This window comes from Juglans microcarpa x Juglans regia, chromosome 7S (assembly GCF_004785595.1).
Source record: "Juglans microcarpa x Juglans regia isolate MS1-56 chromosome 7S, Jm3101_v1.0, whole genome shotgun sequence".
Lineage (NCBI taxonomy): Eukaryota > Viridiplantae > Streptophyta > Magnoliopsida > Fagales > Juglandaceae > Juglans > Juglans microcarpa x Juglans regia.
This window is the reverse complement of record NC_054607.1, coordinates 4,146,112-4,170,016: the sequence shown is the minus strand read 5'-3', so window position 1 is coordinate 4,170,016 and position 23,905 is coordinate 4,146,112. Positions and strand designations below refer to the sequence as shown.

The following is a 23,905-nucleotide window of genomic DNA, read 5'->3' as shown; positions in this document are numbered from 1 at the left end:
TCCACATCAATTTGGACCTCAAGAGAAAATAAAGGTCCAACCTCAGTTATTGAAACAACGTATTTGCAGACATTATAATAACATTGCCCATCTCTTATGACATTTATATGGAATCATATGGCTTGACTGATGATCTCAAAAGACCATCCTAATAGACTTAACTATGTAGCAGGACACAAATAAAATCCATTTCGAAGTCATTTGATGAAAACCATCAAACGTATAGTGTCATTACAGCTCCTCTGATCACTAGCTAATCTTCGTTTCAGTTGTTGCCCCACTTCCAAAGTATTTTGAGAATGTGCTTGGCTTGTATCTAACTTGGGAACAAAGCCACAAGAATTCTCCTTGTAGGTAATTCGGTTTTCTAGTTCAATAGTTCAGTCTAAACCCAAACCCTCCCCTACCCCCAAAAAAAGACTAAAAAGAGAGAAAGAAAAGAAAAAAGAAAAAAACAGCAAGTGCATCATATGAGGCACTTCATTCTCTTTGAACCCATAGTTTCTTTTAACCCAACTCTTACGTTGACTCACTCAACTCCGAATTAACATCTAAATTGAGTTCCAAATTCCATCTTTGTGATAAAATTATAATAATATTCTTGTGGTACTTAAGAGTTGAGTGAAAACTTCTAATAAAAATGAACAATACCAAGAAGAAGTTCCACTATTACCTTGCATTCAAGCTGAACTTTGGCAACGCTACGAGCTATATCTTCTAACTGTACAAAGAGCGAGTCAAGTTCTTCCCTAGGCTTTGGAGCATTTTGAAGTTTCTCCTGCCAGACAAAGCAAGAAAGGAGAGAAACCATCTCTTCCACCATTATGTCCTTTAAAAGCCCATTAAACACAAGCTCTGATAGGGTCAACTCATTCGCACTACTGATTTCACAAGCAACTCTACCTTTCAACCCCACATATCTTCATTTGTGACATATCTGCAATTATATCCACTCCAAGCATTTTAGTATAACATCTCATTAATTAGGCCCATGGAAAAGTAAACCTTTGGAACGTCTAAAAACCTTCCATAATTTTCTTTTTACCAAGAGTAACAAGAAAATTATCAAATATCCAGTTTGTGCAAAAGGTTCAGCCAGAACTACCGGTCTTGGGCTAAACTTTGTGATTCTCTTCTCACCATAGACAAATAATCTAACAAATTTCTTTGTTGAACAATACAGGCATCAAGTTGGAGATACAAGAAAAACAAGCAGAGTTTGCGAGTGCCAAAAATATAGTGCATGAGCTAACTTGTTATAATATGGGTCTAGAGACTACTTCCTTCTCCGGACTAGTTGTGGTACTACACTTTTTTCTCCTGATAAGCGATTTGATAAGCCTTTATTTTATAGGCATCGGGTGTCCTGAAACAAAGTCCTGACTAATTACATGGTGCATAGACTCTTAGCAAGAAGTTACACAAGTAATATTACATACAGTCGTGGAATGCGCAAGTGCCGTACAATTATTTTAAAAAAGAATTGAGTCTACTATTAAAATATTATTATTTTTTCATGTGGATATCATATTTATTATTTTTTTCAAAATAATTGTACGGCTTTTGTGCACCCATGACTGCAACTATCATTTCTCAATAAATAAATCTATAATATGCTTCCAACCTTGATCAATCATTTCTGGAATAATATCTCAATAACTTCTTTCAAAATGGGAAGCAAGCCAGAATGATGCACCTCAATCCCACGTTTCAGGAGGGGTAATAACATATTAGAAACCTGTGTAAAAAAATTCAAAAGCACTAATGAAGAAAAAAAATATTCAAAAGCATTAAAATTGATACAAAACCACGAAAGTTAATGTAGCATTAAAACTAGATTTAAACGGAGCTACACCCATAATCATGGTAAGCATACAGTAATCAATGAACTTAGTAATGCACCAAAGTACCATAGCATACCACGTTTTCTGATGACATGGAACCTCACCAAGATAATGCCTTCTGGAGCCGCTCTTCTTTGATTGTTAAACCCATCTCAACTCATTATTATAATTTTTTCAAATTTTAACATAAAATATAATAAACAATTCAACTTTTTCAAATCTCAAAATAATAATAATATTAAAAAATAATATTCTAACAATATTTTATCATCTCAACTCAACTCAACTCAACATCCAAACTTTTTCCCGGATAAATGAACCCACCCATTAGAATCATGCATCAGGCAATCATATTGAGATGATAAAATGGAATCCAGGATGTTAAAATTCATAGCTCATCTCAAGCCCTACTATTTGACAACTAGGTACAGCACATGCGTTTTCATACTTAAAAGGAATTAACCACAGTTTCTCAATGTGAATGTGCATTCTCAAATCTAGAGTCATGACAAATAACATATCTTTATATAAGAAAATTGCCATTAACCACAGTTTCTTAATGTGAATGTGCCAATCCTCATTGTATTCGTATAAACCTCAACAATAATCAAGAATCATCTCTACGACAATTCACAGTTTATTATGCGAGACAAACTCAGTCAAAGAACTCAAACGTTTGCTTCTTAAACTCTTCTCAACTTATCTCAACTTATCATTATAACTTTTTTAAATTTCAATATAAAATATAATAAACAATTTAACTTTTTTAAATTTTAAAATAATAATAATAATATTAAAAAATAATATTCTAATAATATTTTACCATCTAAACTCAATTCAACTCAACTCAATTTAACATCTAAACATAATCTTTTATTACGTAGAAAACCAATAACTAGGCTCCTCATAAAAGCCTGAAAAACTTCAAGAACAAAAAACTTATGTGAAGATCAAAATTGAGAATTGCGCTGAGGAAAAGTTCAGTCCTGTCAGCATTCGGTCTTATCAGGTCTTTGAGGGCAAATCTCTTAGGGCAATCTGTTGAGGCCAGCACCTCCTCTATCCTGTTGTACACCTTCATGATCCGAGCAGTTTCAACGTGGAAGTCTGGATTTTTAATATATCATCTCGTATTTTAATATATTTTTATTAAAAAATTATTTTTATTAATTTAAAATTTTATTTTCTTATTTTAATATTAATAGATTTTTAGTAGGTTTATTTTTATAATTTTTAAAATTTGTAAAAATTAAATTTAATATATTTTCTTAATATTTATTATTGTGATGCATTTAAATTATTCTTTATTTTAAATTAATTGATTATTCGATTTAATTATTTTATTTTCATTATATCATTACATTTAAATTATTTTAATTGAGATGCTATTTTAAAATCTTTTTCATTGGATCATTTTTGTGATCCAAGATATGAGAATTGGACCTCATTTCTTTCCCTTTATTTTTTTTCTTCCTCTTTTTCTTTCCTTCTCTTTTTCTTTTTTTTCCTCCATTTTCTTTTCTCTCTTCTCTCTCCCCGCGTGACCTGCTCTCCCTCTCTCCCCTGTGTCCGCATCGTTCGTCCACCAGCCCATCGCCATGCGCCATCGTCCGGCGACACCGCCCGTCCCACCTCCTTCTCCACACTCCGGCGACCTCCCCCATCCCGGATTCCCTTTCCCACCCTCTCTCTCTCTCTCCTCACTGGCTTTGTGAAACCCATTCGGGTTGTAGATTTTCTGCGCCGCCATTCACCACCGTGCACCTCACCGCCCCTTCCTCCTCCTCCTCTACCCACCGGTGGCCATTCCCCTCCATTCCCAGCTCCTCCCTCGCCGCTATTACCTCCCTCGCACAATGCAAAGTCGCGACACCCTTTGAGCTCCCGCGCCGCCGCCGCACTACCTCCGGCCACCATTTCTTCAACACTTCATCCTCGACCTCATAGCAACCCAATGGACCCAATCCCAGCTCTGATCCGTCATCGGTGAAGCACATCCAACCCCATTTCCGATTTGGATATTTTTGGTCTTCAACCACCCTTTGCGCCGCCACCCACGGCAAACCACCACCATCATTGGCTTCACCGACCTCTCTAAGCCCTACCCTATCAATTTCGGGTCTTGGTTTGTCTCCGTTCAAAAGTAGGTTTTTGAGACCCACGGCCACAATGCATTTGGCACTGTTCTGTTGCTGTGTTGATGTCTCTTGTACCTTCGTGATCCTCCGAAAATTATTATATAGCACTGTAAGTATTTTCTCAAAGAACTTTCGTGATTTAAATGTATTTTTGCACTAACTCATTTTATCTATGAACTGGTTAAATATACCGGACTGAGTCTGAGGAGTTCGGGAGTCGGATGGATTGTGGACGGAGTTGTTGTGTGTTTGGTTTGCATTGTTGGTTGTTGGTTGTTGGTATGATGTTGTTCATGTACATGGCATATTGCACGAATGATTATGTTTGTAAAGGAAACTAGATTTTCATGTACATACATTCATGTTCATGTGTTTATTGAAAACTAGGTTTTCATGTGTTTGTTTGAAAATTAGATTTTCATGTGAAATGATTCTGAGTGTGTTTGAAACTACTGGTTTGAGAAAAAGGAAAAGAGACTATAGGGATGGTGGTAAGCAGGGATGGTGGTAGAGTCCCGCCTGTAATTCCAGCCTACGATGCACGCGATAGGGATGGTGGTAAGCACGGATGGTGGTTGTATCCCGCCTGTAATTCCCGCCTATGGTGCACGCGGTAGGGATGGTGGTAAGCAAGGATGGTGGTATAGTCCCGCTTGTGATTCCCGCCTACAGTGCTCTGATAAATATTCATTGTGTGTGATAAGTATTCATTGTGTGGAAAGGAACTGTAGGGATGGTGGTAAGCAGGGATGGTGGTAGAGTCTCGCCTGTGATTCCGGCCTACGGTGCACGCGGTAGGGATGGTGGTAAGCAGGGATGGTGGTAGAGTCTCGCCTGTGATTCCGGCCTACGGTGCACGCGGTAGGGATGGTGGTAAGCAGGGATGGTGGTTGTATCCCGCATGTGCTTCCCGCCTACAGTGCATGCGGTAGGGATGGTGGTAAACAGGGATGGTGGTATAGTCCCGCCTGTGATTCCCGCCTACAGTATCCGATAAATGGTTTGTTTTGTATGAATCATTTTCTGGAAAAATGACATACTATGTTTTTGGGCCAAAATAGTATTTTGGCGTGTGTTGAAAATAATCATTTTTTGGAAAAAAAATAGTATTTTATGGCTAAGTATATTTTGTCATATGAATGCATGTTGGTTGCATTAATATATTTTTATCTTGAAAGTTGTTTGGTTTATACTTACCTGTGGTACCATTTTATGGTATCGCAGATTTTGATGCAGATGAAGATGACATGGCTTCGTTGGAGGAGCGATCTGGGATTGCTCTCGTGTATCGAGATTTATTTTCCTACTTGTTACGTATTTGCCCTTTGTTATATTTTAGGATGACTGTATAATTTTTTTTTAAAGGTAATTTGTCTTGAATATTTATATTTAAATTTCTGGTACTTAGTTGACTTATTTATATTATCTGCTGCGATTTTTATTATGCACTTTTGCATGTTGCACACACTTGGCACTATCGTTGGGATGCGTGACCCGTGTTGTCATCATCCCGACATCATGAGTCCCATTTTTTTTTTGTACGTGAGAGTCAGGGCATCACATTCAAGTTGCTCGAGCGCTGCGAACTCCAACTGCCCATGATCTTCCCTGTCGGAATCAGAAATCCCATGAAAGAAAGAAAAATGATATTTATAGTTTTAATATATGCAAGTCCGTGCACTCCTTTGAAAAAAGTAAATAAATCTGAAATTTCAAATTCATATAAAAAAGATCATTTTTTTAATGGTGTACTTACTTTTTCTAAACAATTCTACTACAAGTACCCGTCGTTGGGTACTTGTTGCGGAATGGTCTGACGTGGCTAATGCCATGTCACCTTTATATTATTATTAAAAAAAAGACTATTTTAGAAACCCATCTCATCTCGGCGCCAAACTCATCCATGATATTTTGTATCTCAGAACTTGTCTTCATCAACAACTTGTCTTCATTCCTTGGCCATCAGAGCAACAGGCATCAACCAATCTTCTTCGTGCAGTCGAAACCACATGGCTGTGTGAGAAGAAACTGCATTGCTGTGCCGTTAAACCCCCATATGCGCAGGTGGTCGATTTCTAAAAGAGAGTGTCGTTGTGGGTATGAGCATTTTTTGATTTGTTTTATGCAGTTTTTTTTTTTTTTTTTTTTTTTTTTTTTTTTTTTTTTTTAATATCTTTGACCACCCATCGGAAGGAATCTAAGCTTTTGGCCACCCATAGGAAATTACAGCTTTTTTGTTTCTACTCCTAGTCTTTAAAGGTCCAGAATGTGATTTAAAGTTCTTGATCTTGCGATTGCCACCAATACCATGTTGGTTGCTTTGATCAAAAGAAAACAAAAACAGTAATCCAAGAGGATTTCTGAAGAACACAAAGTAATGAAGAGGGTCCCTTCAATCATTTTACTAAACTCCACCCACTCTGCACGATTGATGCTTTTGTGTTGTAGAATGTATATATAGCATACCCACTTTGATTCATTAGTTTTTGCACCTACCTAATAGTTTGACTCGATGTTTAACCCCTCTGAGCTAGTGGCCCTCAGGAACTCCAAACATGCCTTCAATTTATCCACAGCAGCTCCTAAATTAAGGTTAGCAGTGCCCTTTTTTTAATTGTACATCGAGTACCCACAATTTTGTTTTCTCTAATTTTCAAGTAAAGGAGATAAAAATAAGGAAGAAAGGAAAGTAGAGGCGCTTACATTATGTAATGACTTTTTGTTGCAATTATGGTAATAGATCTCAGATCAATCACAAGCTCCAATTCTTTTGGCCACCCATCGTACCTCCTTGGGGGAATTGTCTTTGTAGCAAGCTTGGGAAGCTTGCTGATCCAAGCCTGCTGTGTTCCGTGCGGGGTGTTCTATGAGGTTTCATGGCTGTGTTCCGTGCGAGGTGAAGATTGATTTTGCATCTGTGAGAGTGGAGTCAAATTTCAAAAAAAGTGAAAGCAAACAAAAAAAAAATCAAAATGTGCAAACACACCCGTTTAACTAATGCGTACGTAGAACCCCGAGTACGCAGGAGGTCCCCGCCCCAGGTGAAAGTAGAGTTTTTGTTTTCTAAATGGAATGTGTGGAGCATATCCTAAACGTTTGCACATCTAGCTACTCTTAAGGAAAATAGCTTATGAGCTCAAAAAATAACGTTTAAAATCCAATTTCACCAGTGAAAAAAAGGAGGGGGGGGATTGGCAATGAGATCGGCTTTTTTCCCGCCCAAAAATTAAACGTTAAGGTTGAGAGGAGATGGAATAGAATTAAGAAATATGTGAATTGTAATCTCATAGTTTGTGAATTGAAAATGCTAAATGTAATTAATAAAATAAAATTATTTTTTTTATATCTTAATTATTGATATGTTAAAAATTATTAAATTTAAAATTTAAAATTTTAATTTTAAAATAAAACTAATAAAATGAATCTTTATAAATAAAAGTTTAAATAAAACTATAAGTATATGCAGCAACTATAACTATTATTAAAATATTATTAGAATATAAATTCTTAAAAATTATTTTTGTTTAATGATTTGAAAAAGTCGAATTGTATTTAGGAGTGAAAGTTAGTCGGTCTAGACCGAAGAATTTATAAAAATTATAATAATAAGATCGAATTGAGATAGTTTTGGTATCCAATAATATTTTAGTTGTATTTACTCATCATCTTAAGTTGGTTACATAGATGAGATGATATAAATTTAAAAATTATATTCTTAAAATATATATTTTTAGTATATTTTTATTTTTTAAAATAAATAAAAATTTAAATTATTATTATATTTCACGTGAAAGTTTGATTATACGAGAGACTCATCTCCTTTTCCTGACCATACCATGCATCTATGAACCTGATCTCGCTGTCCACCAACTAGGGATACCCAAAAAACAACCACAATTATTTATTTATTTCTTTCTTTTTGTGCGCTTTAGTTTTATGGATTTTAAACAGAAAGATTGGCTCTACAGCCACACATCATGAGCCTGACTGGAATCCCGACAGTGCATTTTATTTTTACTTTTTTTCACATATTTTTTTAATAATTTTAACTATTTTTTTAAAAAAATTCATAATATTATTAAAAAAGTGTAGAAACTAATCTGACCTATAGTATTGCTGGTAGTCTGCCGTTTACGTTAAGCTTCATAGTCGTTTTTTTACTTTAAGTATTAAGAGCCGTTGTAAACGGTGCGTTTTGCATAGTGAGTCATGGAGTCTGTCATTTCACTGGGGCCTGTCCTGGTGAGTTAAGTTTTGTCTATTTTCGGTTAGAAGAAAGAGAGTGCAGTTTGTCTATTTTCTGTTAGAAGAAAGAGAGTGCTGCGTATGTGAGGTAGGTAAGGAAAGCAGAGTTAGGAATTTGTCCAGAATTTTCTGAAGCTCTTTTGAATCTTGTATGGAGGTTAGGATTGCCTCGAATAGCCCTCTATCAATATACGTATGAGTATTTCCTTCCAGTGATTTACAGATTGTTATTGTGTGTGTGAATGCTATCTGTTCTTGAACCATCCGAAAGTTTCATTACATTCTTGAATCTGTGCGAGGGACTTCTGGTAATTCCTTTACACTCCAACAAGCAAGGAAGAAGATCCGATGGAGGCGGCAAAATGAACAGAGAACTACTTCGTCGTCGGCTCGAATCCTTTAAGTACAGGTCCTCGACGCTCGACGAAGTCGTGGACCGTCTCTGTGCTAGCTAGCTACAGAGACTAGCCGAATCAAAAAGCAACCGTTCACTACGTTTGTTCGAAAGACCTTGCAATCACTGTCTCAAGAATCCCAATCGCGCTCACTGCAGCAAATGAACAAGAGGAAGAAGCGGCAGTTTAAGCCTCCCTCTCCTTCGACCCCAATCCGAGGCGAAGGAGAGTACGACGTCGAAGAAGAAGTGCAAGCCAGTCGAAGTACTTCTTGGATGAAGAAACGGAGGATAGTTGCCGATGATCGGTTGCGGCGAATGGAAGATTTACATGTTAGAACTTAGAATGATGAGGAGTGGGAACAACCATCAAACGACGTCGTCTGATGAGCCGTCGGGGGATGGAAGGGGTGCTCTAGGAGTTGAAGATGGAGGTGATCGTGCCATTGTACCATCCCCAGTTGCTGCGGTGGTTAGGGGTACGGCCGATGGCTGGGATTTTGTTGCATGATCCGCCTGGCTGCGGGAAGACCAAGCTTGCTCATGCCATCGCCAATGAGACTGGGGTTCCATTTTATAAGATTTCGGCAACGGGTGTATCTGGTATGTGCTTTTTTTTTTGTTAAAATTCTTTATTTTTGCTGCATTGTTGATTTGTTGTTGCAAGTATTAATTATATTATAGTTAATGAAGTTTTATCAGATGCGTGAACTTCGAAAATACTATTTCAGAATCATTATTGTCATGAATTTAGAATTGATTGAATATGTTACTACTATTTTATTTGATTGATCACTCATGACAATCAGAACTTTGAAGTAGATATTTCTGAACAATTTTAAAATCCACGCATCTGATAAAATTTTAGTAACCATATAATTAATACTTATAATAACAATTCAACGAGATAGTAAAAACAAAGAATTTTAACGAAAAGAGACACATACTAGATACATCCGAGACACGAACTCTATAGTCGAAATCTTATAAAATGGAACCCAGTCTCATTGGCAAAATCTTACAAACTGCAAAGACTTGCACGATATAAACTGTGTCCTAGCCCGTCCATTTAGAACAAGTTTATCCCTATCATTTGACCTCTCTCCTTGCCTGTGATTCGTAGGATGCAAAGACTTGCGCAGTATAAAAAACCAAGCAATAAGCAATAAGCCTCCGATAGTAGAATCGAATCGATTTATTCCTAGTATAGTTACTTTAAATAGTCTTAAAATAACCCACTTTTATTTATTATTTTATTATTATTTTTAACTATTTTTTATTAATATTCATTATTATTTAATATTTTATTATTATTTTTTATTACTATTTACAAAATACTTAAAAATACCTCACTCGCCGATGACAACCTTAATGCGAGATGTGCGGGCAAAAGCCTATATGTACGGAGTAAAATATATAGATATATAATATTCCTTTTTCCGCATCGTCCTTCCCCTAGGTGCCTGGCGGTGGGTTTGGGTGGACGGTACTATTCTCTTCCCTACTGCTTTGTTGGTAGTTGGGTCCCACCACAATTTGCCCTTTTTCTCTGCGTCCAAATCCAAACCGCCAACCCACATCTGAGATCAGAGCGGAACCAGAAGAAAATAAGGAAAGCGAAAGCGATTTTCCTAGTCGGCCCCTGATCCTGCGCTCCCGTACAAAGTAACAAAACACAGCGAATGTTCTTGTGGGTGTAGGTGGGGCCGCATCTCGATGAGAGAAATCTAAGAATCCACACATTCCAACGATCAACGGCAACCCTACGTTTCTCTTCCCAGTTGCAACTTGCATCCATCTATCATTCCCCACCCCCCCAACCCACCCCCACATCTTTCTTAATCTTAGGTTTTGGATATTCTTTATTTATTGGAGTTATTTTATACGGGTAGCAACTTGAAGTGGTAATTCGAATCCAGATGTCTGCTACGTTTTGAATTTTTTTATACGGATAGGCTTACATTTTGAGTATTCTTATTGGTTCTTTATTGGGTTTTGGTTTTTTTTTTTTTTTGGCGGGTTTGATTTATATTCTTGGTGCCCCAAATTCAAATTGTTGATTGATTTATACGTCTCCTTTTGGTGTTTTGTGACCCTTTTTAGTTTCGCTCTTGTTCTTCATCTGGGTGCATCCGGTTTTGAATTTTCTTCCTGGTTCATTACGGACTATTGGTTGCTGGGAAGATTTATTTCAGTTCGTTTGTTGAAATTTGGTATCTGGGTTTGTGTTATTTGTGGTCTATCAATGGGCGCTTTGGATCAGGGACACTTCGATTTGGAACTTGAGAATGAAGTGAAACCGGGTTGTATTGAGCTGGGATTTGATGAAGAGCCAGAGACTCTAGCCATTAAGGACGCTGTAAAAATTTTGTTGCAGGGTTTAGGGGAGGATGTTGACAGAGAAGGTATCAAGAAGACCCCTCTTCGCGTTGCCAAGGCCCTTCGAGAAGGAACTAGAGGTGCTTTTTTTTCTTTTGCCTTCACATTGTTTAACTGTGTCTATATTCACAACTGATAATTAATTAATTCCAGTAGTAAAGATAATTTTATTTTCCCTGTTTTATTTCTCTTGGATCTTCTCATTTTGACGTATTATCCCGTGTAATGAACTATATGAATAGGTTTATTTGTCAGTTTTGTTGTTGGGCTGATTTAGACAGGCTTGTCTTAGTTTAGTTTCTTAGGATTAGTGTAGTTGGGAGGCTTGTGTATAATAATCATAGATTGTCAACGATTAGCATCTTCAACACTAATAATTTAAACTTTGCATGTTGATACCTAAATGATTGCTGTCTTTGTCTGTTTGTTACTGAAAAATGTTGGACTTTGGGAAATGGTGATAGGAGTCTATGCACTTTCATGCTTTGTTGCCGTCCTCAACGAATACAGGCATGCATTTTTATTTATGTTCCTTTTGGCCGTATGCTCTCGGTTTATTCTTGTACGGATTTTTTTTACCTCAAAAATCCTTTACAGATAGTCATATAGGCGACTCAATTCAACTCAACTAAACCTAATCCCAATCAAATTGGGGTCAATTTTATGTTCCCTTATCCACTAATCGTGTATGATTTTTTTCCTTTATTTTTAAATAAGAATTTTATTATTTATTAAAGAAGAAAGTTATACCGTATTCTACAACATTATCCCACCCAAAAATTCATATTATTTCTTGCCTCTCTATTCAGCTTTTCTTCACGACTTCTTCCCAACAGAAGGGAATTAACTGGATTGCTACAAGGTGCTTATTATTTCTTTGGTGCATGCCAGCCTAGAATGCTCATGCTTTATTATTTGGGTGAGCAAATGTATAATATTGTCATTTCTAGGCCGCTTGTATTATTTATCTGGTAGATGCTATTTCCGCTTAAAAATTGTTACATGCTTGCATTTTGACTTCCCCTCAAGCCGATGTACCTTTCCTTAATCACCTTTCTTCTGATGCTAGCAATGAAGGGATACTCATTCTATGAACATAAGGGCTTTTGGGGGCCTGTGGACCACTCAGGATTCATACTAGCTTTGTCCCTGTTTCATATAAAATTAAGATGAATTGCAGGGTGAGCGATTTATTTCTAATTCTATTCCTTAATATTACATCTTTGTAACTGTTTTTAGGTTATAGACAAAAGGTGAAAGAAATTGTCCAGGGTGCTTTATTCCCTGAAGCTGGTCTGGATAGTGGAGTTGGTCATGCTGGAGGTGTGGGTGGACTTGTGATTGTTCGAGATCTTGACCTCTTCTCATACTGTGAATCGTGCTTGCTTCCATTCCAGGTGAGGTGTCATGTGGGTTATGTCCCTTCTGGTCAACGAGTTGTAGGTTTAAGTAAGCTTTCCCGAGTAGCTGATGTATTTGCGAAACGACTTCAAGACCCACAGCGTCTAGCAGACGAAGTTTGTTCAGCTTTGCATCATGCTATCAAACCGGCAGGTGTTGCTGTCATTCTCCAATGTTTTCACATCCACTTCCCTAACTTGGAATCTGTTTTTCTCGATTCCAATCACCAAGGATGGGTAAAGCTTCAGGTCTGTTCAGGTTCAGGGTTATTTGAAAATGAAAATGCAGAATCTTGGGGTGATTTTTTGGGTCTTTTGAAATTTAGAGGCATAGATTTGGAGAAAGCCCATAGAAGAGAATCAAATTATCAATGTTGGTGCCCTTCCCAATCTTCCTCGGGCGAGAAAACTTCCTCCAGCAATGGACCAGCCAATCCTGGTATGGTTGCTGCAGTAGCTTCGATTTTGAGGTCTCTGGGCGAGGACCCATTGAGGAAAGAGCTTTTAGCAACTCCTTGTCGTTTTGTGAAGTGGCTGATGAACTTCCAAAATAGTAAATTGGAGATGAAGCTGAATGCCTTTGTCTGTGGGAAGACAGAATTCCTAAAAACTAATGGGGAAGTCACCCGGTGCGAAAAACAGATCCATTCTGAGCTGAATTTGTCGTTCTGGTCTCAGTGTGAACATCATTTACTTCCTTTTCATGGTGTCGTGCATATAGGATACTTTGGCACTGAAGGATTCAATCCCATTGGAAAATCCCTGTTACAGTCAATAGTACATTTTTATGGTTTCAAGCTTCAAGTACAGGAAAGACTCACCAGGCAGATTGCAGAGACTGTTTCATCACTGTTTGGCGGAGATGTAATGGTAGTTGTCGAGGCTAACCATACCTGTATGATCTCTAGGGGAATTGAGAAATTTGGAAGTAGTACAGCTACAATCGCCGTATTGGGTCAATTTTTGACTGATCCTGCTGCGAGGGCTATGTTTTTGCAGAGTATTCCAAACAGTTCTACTACTGAAGAATGATGATTCTAACTTCTCAAATGCCTTTTTTTTTTTTGTCTCTAGGTCCTGTCATTCATTTGCCTTTCTGGGTGGTTTTTGCAATTGCAGTGGTGCGGGCATGACACTGATAAGTTGTGATGGATCTTCTAAAAGACTTGAAGACAAACCGTATTTCTTAAGTTGTGTTGGTTGAGAGAATTGACACTTCAATTTTATTGTATTTTTCCACATTAAAGTTCTTTGCATAGACCCTTCAGAAGATAATTATCAAGGGCAATTCAAGTCCTTGTTCCCATTATAAATATTTTGTAGAATTCCTTTCAGGAAGAGAACCCTGGAACGATTCAACTCATTAGACAAGAAAAACTCTATTTCCAAGCTTATTTATTGAGACATCAAACACATTACTGATGTGAAGACTATTGCCTCAGTTTGCATGTAAGGCTCATTTTGAAGCATGGGAATGAAATAATGGCATATTTCTCCTCCTAAGCGTTAAGACCAAAAATGGAGGGGGCACGAAGTGTGCGATGTAACAGTCTATATAGCATACCGCCAGAGAAACAGAATACACAACCAATTTCAAGCTATACTCTATTTGTCAGCAAATGGTCGAAAATCAATAGAGCTACATCTTCAGATGGATCTGTTTCGTGGGGACGACGTTGGTTTGTTTTTTGCATTCATCTCAACTCAACTCATTTCATCTAATCATTACAATTTTTTTTAATTTTCACACAAAATAAAATAAATAATTTAATTTTTGTCAAATTTCAAAACAAAAATAATATTAAAAAAATATATTCTAATAATATTTTATTCAACTTTTAACATTCATTTCAACTCAACTCATCTCATCTCATCTCAAAAAATAAACCAAGCGGGCAATCCCTAGTGTTTGATTAAGCAACACCATAACATGTTAGGATTTTATTTATTTTTTCCCTTTTCATTTCCTCGGTGTAATTTGTCTCCGTTACTGTGTATTGATAGTTACCTAAATTGCCAATATTGTTTGTATAACTGCAAGAAAATTCTCAAATGACCAAAATTGCCTATTTTCTTCAACCTATATCTTAAATAGAAGTGCTACAATTACAAAGAAATCCCGATATAGATAGATAGAGAGCCATGGAAACCTTGCAATTCGCACTTGTATTAAATTTCCAAGCTCTAAGGTAACAAAACTTTCATAGAAGCATTTCATATTGACATATTCCTCTCCCCAGCACACTTGGGTGACGTCTCTTCCAAAAGAAATCTGAAGGCAGTTCTCATAAGCAAGCACAAGCTGAAAACATACAACAAAAACTGTTAGTGTTGAAAAAGTCAGGAGACCATTACTTGATGCAATAAATATCACAACAATATGCATATATATACCAATGAACACCAGAACCCATATGCTATAACACATCCGCAAAGAGCCCTTTGGAGTAGGAACCTCACTAAGGGGCGATCAAAGTCCAAGTCATATTCAACCAACATCGATTAATATGGAATGACATATGGCAGAGCATAAACATCAGCAGACCTTATCTGCAAAGATTCTGCCCACACATGTTGTGCCTCTTCAACCTGAAGAGAGCCTCGAGGAGAGCCTGCCCTTGGTTTCTCTGATTGTAGCCAATTGCCGCCAAACAGCCATTCCTGGTCACCAATATCAGACCACTCTTCCATTTTCGGTATAGAAAGTATCTGAATCAGGTACTTGGAGTCCGAATGTGGTGATTTTGTAGGTGCTCCACCATTATTATGAACTTGTACAGGAGGAGATGGGCTTATTGACCCTGCATCTGGACTTTGTGTCCCAACCAAAGGTGGTTTTGTAGATGCTTCACTATTCTCATAGACTTTTAGGGTAAATGAAGACCTCGTTGAACATGCATTAGGTCTTTGCAGCTCTACCAAACCATTACTCTTGTGCTCCTTGATGTCCAGCAGAAGATTATTGGTACCCCTTGCCTCTCACATGTTACCTGACTAGTAGTTTGGCATGGTTCCAACTTCCTTCCATTTTTCAGGATAGGATGAGAGGAGCAGACGGGTCTCAGCAACTTTTGAGGCCGAATACCATTGTCTGTGAAAAACTTAAAAGAGTAAGATACAAAAAGCTAGAACCAAAAGAATTTATCTCCTAGAAAAGATCAACCGGGAAAAAAAAATTAAAATTATATGACTATACTATCTCATCATTACACATTTTTCAAATCCTCATACAAAATATAATAAACAATTTAACTTTTTCAAATCTTAATTCACCATTTTCAAATCTCAAAACAATAATAATATTAAAACACAATAGTTTAAACTCTCAAACAAAACACAAAATGCTCATCTCACCCCCCAAACCTGCCTTAGGATTAGAAACATATACCGCCAGTAGCCCGCAAATAATGGGTGTTTACAGGACCATGTAAGTACTATAAAGTCTCTGTTATCATCATTGGGGGGACAAATTTGTAATTCTAATCACCAGACAAAATAGAAGTCCTGCAGTATGACAATTGTATGATATGGGACAGGACTCACCAAGTGTAAGCCCATTTTTAACAAGCTCCTTACGTTTTCCAAGATTTGCCTCACCAAAAGAACTCTTCCCCATCATTCCTGGAAGGTCTGATGGCTTAGCATTGCATGAATCGAGGGAGTCGTTGTCTTCCAATTTAGGCAGCTGTTTACTCTGTTCACTTATCTCCTTCACTTTCTCATCCCTTTTCTTTTCTTTTGTTCTGTTCTTATCCTTTAATTTGCTTTTCTTTTCTCGATCTTTATCCCTAGGTTTATCACCCTTACTTTTCTTGTGCTTGTTCTTCTCTTTCCCATCCTTTAACTTCTCAACATTCTTCTCCATTGGCTTTGCAATCCCTTCAACTTTCCTGTGATGCAGAACAGACAAGTTTTCATCAATTCCATTCTCCAAACTTTTTGTATCAACATGGTTTCTTTGTCCATTGGCCTTCTTGCCATTTTCTTTCTCTTCCTTAGTTTTCCTTTTTCCTTCGTCCCAATGGGCAACATTGCCCTCCACCACTCTGCTCGGAAATTCAGATTTCCTTTGGCCTGTAACAGTAATCTTCTGAACCATTTGATTTTCGGTTGCTCTTTCTTCATCCTTGATTCTCCTGGCCAACTCCTGCACATGTTTAATCTCACCATTTGGCAGATTGTGAACAGGCCTCTCTCCTTTATAGCTCTCTGGTTGCCCTGCAACACTCTTCTCATCTGAAGTCAGGTTTTTCACTTTATCTTTATCCCTGTACTTGTCTTTGTGCTTTTGCTTTCGGTCTTTCTTGTCACTATGTTTTTCTTTATTTCTCTCATTGTCCTTCTCTTTACCTTCTCTCTTTCTGCTGCCCTTCTTATCCTTTTTATGCTTTTTCTCCTTGCGCTTCTCCTGAAATAAAAATCTAATTAGGTAAAAAACTAGAGTAAAAAGGAAAAATTATACAAAACCAACCAGGATAGGTAAAGAGCCATCCAAGTAGAACATAAGAATTATTAAAGCATTAAAAACAAGAATCTGATTGCAGATAACAAGGAAAAAATATCCATTTCTGGCACAACATAAAATTTGTCAATAATGCTTGCACTGTGGATGTCTTTCCATGAAATGTCAGTAATAGCCATTACTTTGTCTTTGCCCATTTTTGTCCTATAAAAGAAATGCACGATGCTCCCTATCACTTTGCTTTCTCTACTTAATTTCATTTTATTGAAGAACAGGAAGAAGAAAAGGCTAAAAGCTAGACAAAGTTGGTTTATCTCATGCTTTCTGTAGGACCAACCCATTGCAGGCACAAACATGAGCTATCATGCGATCGATCAACATATGATAAGTAGGGAAATGCTATCAACTGAGCTCCCAACCTATATAATAAGTATACTTGAAATTATTTTCAAAGCTTTTTAAGTCTACAAAGAACTATGATGAACAATGGAGACCAGTGGTATGCAGATCATCATTAATATTAATTGCAGGCATTCCCCCAAGTACTAATGTAAACCAGCTATCCTAGTTAGGATGTCAAACAGTTCTCAATATAAACACGTGTGTGTGGTGGGCCGGGAGGGGGGGATATCTATATGTCAAGACTTCAAGCAATATTGACACAACATAATGCTCTTAGTACATTAAAAAAATATTTTGTGAATATAATGATGTTGGTCATTGCCATCAAATTTCAAATCAACTCCAGTAGGTTCACGATAACCTAACATTAATGGAAGAATAAAAAAACAACCTGATGAACATATTAAAGATTTTCAAATCCAACTTCAGTAGTAAGATGATGCCATATGCACAAACTTTCAGTGGTCTTTTTTTCTCCTTGAGCCAGTGGTCTATGCATGAACTATGGGGTTCCATCTTGAAATTCCGCATTCCTATGTATTCTGGCAAATTTTAAGATTTATGGTATCAAAGTTTGAGTCTATTCTGTACTTTTTAAGTCCATCTCCAGTCAGAATCTTGTTAAGTTGTTCAGATTTTCACTGACAAGAAAGCCTTGAATGAACAATTATAAAGTTTTATCATTATATCTTTTGCAAATTCTTCTCCCTTTAAAAAATGGACACCAGTAGAGCTGATCTCAATACTTGTGAGATATATACCAAATGAGACTCTTAGAAGGCTGAAGTTAGGTATATTCAAAGTTCTCCTGTCTTGCCCACCTTTCCTTGAACAAGCCTGTAAAGACAACGAAAACTTAAGAAAATTATCGAGCAATTTTATAAGTTTCTCCTGACCTTTAACCCAACCCTTTTCCCAACCATATTACAAGTGGGGTCAGACATGGCTGTAGGGAACTCATCGCGATGTAAACATATGTTTTGGTCTACCCTATCTAGACATGAGCGCTGGATGCATGTCTAACTATACATTCTTCCTAAATAGGTGTTACCTTTTGCATACCATCTTGTGTACTTGGGCTATGCCTATTCATATTAACCATACAGGTCCTGCCCCAGCACACTTGTTTTCCTATTTTCCGATTGAGAAGAGCACTTCAAACACTTCGAAGTTACAACATATAATGCAGTCCAGGAAGGAGGAATAGACATCAGAGAAGCCATTAGTAAGCAAGAGTTAGAAAAAATGGTATGCACACTGATGGCCAGCCTATATGGAACACACGAGGACTTCCAAACATTGTCTGGTGAAATGTGGTCCTAAATATGTTGCAACGGTAGCATATCTCCGAAGAAGATGGATACATTTGTAAGATCTTGAAGTTACCCTTTAGTTTATGCTTAACCAAGCAAGATTGTTCTTCCTAAACCAGTCAGATTCCAAATTGGTCTTCAGAAATTTTTTATGTATTTCCATAATCCCCTTAAAACTTCCTCCACTATACATATTGGTAAAAGATTCAAAGTTTCCTATGTCAAAGCGCATTGATACCATCATACAATTCAGTACAGACATGAACGCATAAAAGTCAAATAAGCAAGAGCTAAGGAGGAATGAACCTAACTCAAGCTAACAACGGCAGTTAATAGAAAAGATGATATATAAACCTTCGTTAATAGGTCTGTATCATCAATTCTAGCCCTCTTTTCATATCCTGGAGGTGGAAATGGAAAGCAGCGAGACATTGCATGCGATCCTTGAAACCAAAATATAGTATACTTTTGCCAGCAAAAAATGCTTCTCCTAGTTTCCAGGACTGTTTTTCAAACAAAGGAACGAAGCAGAAACTAGGCTCCTGTCCATGCAACATGACCCTGCACTCATTTCCAGCTTAAAAAAGCTCTTTCTTGACCCTTCAAAATCACCATTGCAGACCAAAAATATGTTTCTGTCCTCTATAACAATAGAACTTCTCTGACTCCACGAAGTAATCAAACCCCCAAGACAAAAGTAATCGCTAGACTCAAAAGCCCAAAACTCTACTGTAATAAATACTGAATCAGCTCAACTGTCTCTAGCCAGATTATATTTGATCAAGATCCGTCCACTCGAACGGGTTTGTCGACAAATTTAGCAATTCCCAATCAGTCGACCTGTCTTTCCCACTAGGCCAATAAAATACAATCACCTACCCATCACCAAAAACCAGTATCAGGAGCATTTCCTAAATAAAGATTGATAACCTATATATAACAAATGGAACACTAACCACGACCTTGAAATAGAGATGAATTCACAATTCCTCAAAACCATGAAGAATATATAACTCAAGGCATCTATTGGTTCGTGTTTAGACGCAATCCTCAATATCCAATCTTGCAGATTCAATGTTCAAACTCAGAATAAAAGCCACTAAACCCACACTTCCCGCTTCCAGCAACAATTGAAACCAAGCTGTACAATATAAGTCCTGTCCTTGTATATACAATCTCTAATCCTCCATCGGTAGGCCTAATAATATTTTATTAAAATGAACAGAATTAGGTTTTCTCCCACTGAAGACGTAACCAAACCCTAGAAAGTCCAACCACCAAAAATGTCAAGCACAATACCCACTTACAAGAAGAAGAGGAAAAAAACAAAAAAGAAAAAGAAAACCCTAACTTCAATATCCCAAATGCAAAAAAGAAATACCAATCATTTAAAACCAAGCGTTCTAGAATTAAAATTAAGTGCTTTTAATGTTGGAGAAGAAGAAAAACTCCCGAGAAAAAAATGAGAGAAACAAGAAAGGAAATCTGAGGGTTTCTTTTATGACAGTGGTGGGCAGGATGCAGACATTGCACAAGGAGAATGAGGAGAATATCTTATTCCCACAGATGGAAAGAAAAAAAAGCAGAAAAAGAAAAGAAAATAAAGGAAAAGAGAGATACAATCAAATCGAAGTGTCTGTATCTCTCTCTCTCTCTCTCTCTCTCTCTCTCTCTCTTTCTTTCTCTGTGTTTCTATACGTGTGATCCTATCAGAGTACAAAGTTAATTCAGATCTTCAATTCTTGGGGGTTTGATTAAGGACGAGAGGAGTCTCTCTTTCTCTCTCTGCTTTCTTGAAGGAGTTCTCTCAGCAGAAAGACCCCACACCCCCCAATGATAGGAAACGGAGAAACGATTCGGCGGCCGAGGTGAGTATTTATAGGGGACATTGAGAGAGAGAGAGAGATTAGGTATTTGAATTCCTTCATAAATTATGCAGTGGGTATTACTATTTAGTATTTTATTTTTATTTTTATTTTTTTAAACAAAATACAGACTGGACGGATAGAATGAGGATCAGATACGAAATAATGTGCAGATAAAGTTTTGTTTTTTGAAATTTTTTTAGTAATTATCGATAAAAAATTCATCTATTTACTTATTATTCATTATTTCACATCTCACATCTTATAAAAAATATTGTAAAAAAAAACTATAGATATATAATATGAAAATAAATAATAATTTATGCATAGAATTATTCATTATCGATAATGAATAAAAATAATAATAACAACATAATTTCTCAAATTATTTATTATTATACATGACTACCTGATACATAATTACATATAATAATAATGAAAATATCTGATCTTCAAATAGATTTCTGTAAAAAAAATTTAAAATTGATGTGATTTTATATTATACATTTGAATTGTAAAATTTATTTTTAGACAATACTAGAGCCATCGCTTGGGGCTCCCGCTGGCTCTAGCATGTGTTTTTTTAAATTATTTTTTACATAAATTTTTTAAACACTTTTAAATATTTTTAAAAAATGAAATAAATTTAGAACATCATTACAAAATATTTTTTTAATCAAAAAGTAAAAAAAATATTAAAAAATACTTTCTTAATCATGAAGTAAAATAAAAAAATTGTGAATTTTTTTATTTTTAAAAAATATTTAAAATTTAAAAAAAAAATCTATATAAAAAAATAACTAAAAAAGACACATACTAGAGCCCAACGGGAGCCCCAACGGTGCTCTAGAATTATCCTTTATTTTTTCGTGAAGCAGACATGCCATCACACATTAAATAATATTAATTTGTATATTTTATTTAAAATTTTTATTTTTAATTATCTAATAATTATGTGAAAGTAAGGTTTCGATCACTCTTTTATCATTAAAATTGTTCGAATAGGGTTTTATTACTACTTTGAAACTGCTTTCTAATGAGTAATAGTTTTTTCTAGTTATAGTGAGTTACATTGTGGCAAATTTGACCACGAAACGAGAAGTGTTATAGACATTAAAAAAAAAAAAAAAATTACATAAACTCACAATTTGATACGAGTTCATGTGATTCGTTAGATTTATTTTATAATAAAAATAATTTTACAATTCAATATACTGTAAATCTATTTGTGATTAAAGTATTTCTCTTTATTTTATTATGCATTTTGATTAAGTTGATATTAGGGAAAAATAGTAACGATAATCATACAACTCATTTTATTAATAATTAATACAACCATTCCATTGTAATAAAAATTAGTTTCCATTTTATAAGACTGCCGATTTATTTCATATAAAATTAAAAATAGTAAGCTGATCGTTCGAAAAAAAAGATTTGATACTTATTTTCTTTTTCTTTTTCTTTTTTTATGTTTATATTGAAATCCTTTTTTTTTTTTTTATAAAACATACTACATTCATTAATAAAGATATTATAACTTTGACCTAAAACATACATAACAAGTCAGCTACAACATTAATAACTCGCCAGTACACAACTGTGACTGACATGGTCTAATCCATGTTGTAAAGCTCTACAGACAACCGTTTGAGAGACATGACAACTTTGTCCAAGATAGAGTTTACAAATCCCATATTCTGTCTAAGACGGAGTAGATGGCACACTTTATGGACAAAAGTCTAAGAAACTATGTATTTTTTATTTTTATTTATAAAACAAAAGACATAACAGAAATTAAAGATACATGAAAAAAACGAATTATATCTTGGAAAGACATAGAATCGTATTTTCAACTTTTGAGAAAAAAAAGATAAATAAAGTGATTGTGATGGCACATGAAAGTCACGCGCCACTCTGGGAGTATAACGGTCAGTCAAGTCTGAAATAACCGGTGGCCTTGGACCTAGAAAAGTCGCACCCTTAGCGGTAGCGTGTGGATTTCGCGCGTCTACTTTGGACCATACATGTGGCTCACGTGCAGTGATGTTCGGCAAAATTCTTCACCCATCTAAAGAATCGGCGCCTTCGAAAACCTGCGGTTGGGCATGTGGTGGTCGCCGGACGCCCGAGAGCAATAGATCAACCTTTTGCCATGCTTAGCCCTAAAAATGAAAACAAAAAAATAAAGAATAAAACTAAAGAGTATATGGAGAAGGGATGAAGAATGGAGGAGGGAGCCGAAACTCCTCCCCCTCTGCGTAGGTTTTGATTTAGTGGTAGTTTCTAGAAAGAATGAAGAGTCTCTCTCTCTAAAACTCACAAAGGTGTAGATTTGTTTCCGCTTCAACTAATTGTTATGCTTTTTGAAATCATTCTCTTGAGTCTTGAGTCTTGACCTCACTTGTCATGTGAGTTTTGAAGCTTCCTTGACTGTAGATTATTAGGATTTTAGAAAGCATTATTCTATTCCAAAATTAATCAACAATATATTCTATTTGTAGGGAAAAATAGTTTATCATTCAACATCGAAAAATATTAAATACAATCATAGTGTTTATGTATCGTGTACCCTTTTTAAAAAAATTAGATAAATATGAGACCTGTATAAAAAGTTATTATTTTTAATTATGGATCACTCTTTTTCAAAGAGAGTGTGCCATACTTATACATTTTATGACTATATCTAACATTATTTTTATCATTAATTCTCACCCAACAAACATATATCACATGCCAAAAGAAGATAAATGCTACAAGAAATTTTTACACCATACACATTTATCTAACTAATATGTGATTTGTCACTTTTGCTATTCTATTCAAACACACACATATTTAAGCATTAAGATAAAATGATAAAAATGATAAATTACATATTAATTAAGTGGAATTGTACGGTGTAATACTTTATGTAGAATTTCTAAAATGTGTTATCGTGCACAATCCAAACCTAAAGTTAAATTGATAATAGAAAAAACTTAAAAAAAAAAAAAATTGAAACGCATAAAAAATAGAAAAAAAATAGGTGGATACTCAAAACATGTTCAATCACTTATCTTATAATAAAAAATAAAAAAGAAATTATACTAATAATTTTTTAAATGAAAATGCGAATGTGACTCTCAAATGTTTTCACCAAATATGATCATTCATATATTTTCATTTTTTTTTAATAGTTAAGAAAATGACTATTAGTGAATTTGTATTTTTTTAATTTTTTTTCTTAATGATCAAGGATGTTTAAAAAATGCTTAAATGAAAAAGAAAAAAAACTTATTTACACTAATGTGCATATTTGGAGTGCATATTAGGGTTCATTTGGATACAGAAATTATCTCGCCTCATTTTATCTCATCTCATTTTATTATTACAATTTTTTCAAATTTTTACACAAAATATAATAAACAATTCAATTTTTTCAAATTTTAAAATAATAATAATATTAAAATTGTACAACTGTTAT

At 35.6% G+C, this 23,905-nt stretch overlaps 2 protein-coding genes across 3 annotated transcripts; one reads left to right on the top strand and one right to left on the bottom strand.

Annotated features, from left to right (window-relative positions):
• Positions 1-10,075: 10,075 nt before the first annotated feature.
• LOC121241226 (GTP cyclohydrolase 1-like) lies at positions 10,076-13,828 on the top strand. Its single transcript, XM_041138911.1, has 2 exons — positions 10,076-11,080; positions 12,240-13,828. Exons 1-2 carry the CDS (start codon positions 10,867-10,869, stop codon positions 13,430-13,432), a joined length of 1,407 nt encoding a protein of 468 aa, XP_040994845.1. The 5' UTR covers positions 10,076-10,866; the 3' UTR covers positions 13,433-13,828.
• A 625-nt stretch (positions 13,829-14,453) lies between these two features.
• Positions 14,454-20,468, bottom strand: LOC121241147 (protein FAM133-like). 2 transcript variants are annotated; one of them, XM_041138791.1, is made up of 6 exons: positions 20,198-20,468; positions 19,540-19,775; positions 18,932-19,452; positions 15,944-16,808; positions 14,795-15,491; positions 14,454-14,702 (listed from the first exon to the last, which is right to left on the bottom strand). In XM_041138791.1, exons 3-5 carry the CDS (start codon positions 19,007-19,009, stop codon positions 15,316-15,318), a joined length of 1,119 nt encoding a protein of 372 aa, XP_040994725.1. In that variant the 5' UTR covers positions 19,010-19,452; positions 19,540-19,775; positions 20,198-20,468; the 3' UTR covers positions 14,454-14,702; positions 14,795-15,315. The 2 variants fall into 2 exon arrangements, with proteins under 2 accessions (XP_040994725.1, XP_040994723.1); XM_041138789.1 differs by having other exon boundaries at positions 19,534-20,468.
• Between the last annotated feature and the right edge of the window lie 3,437 nt (positions 20,469-23,905).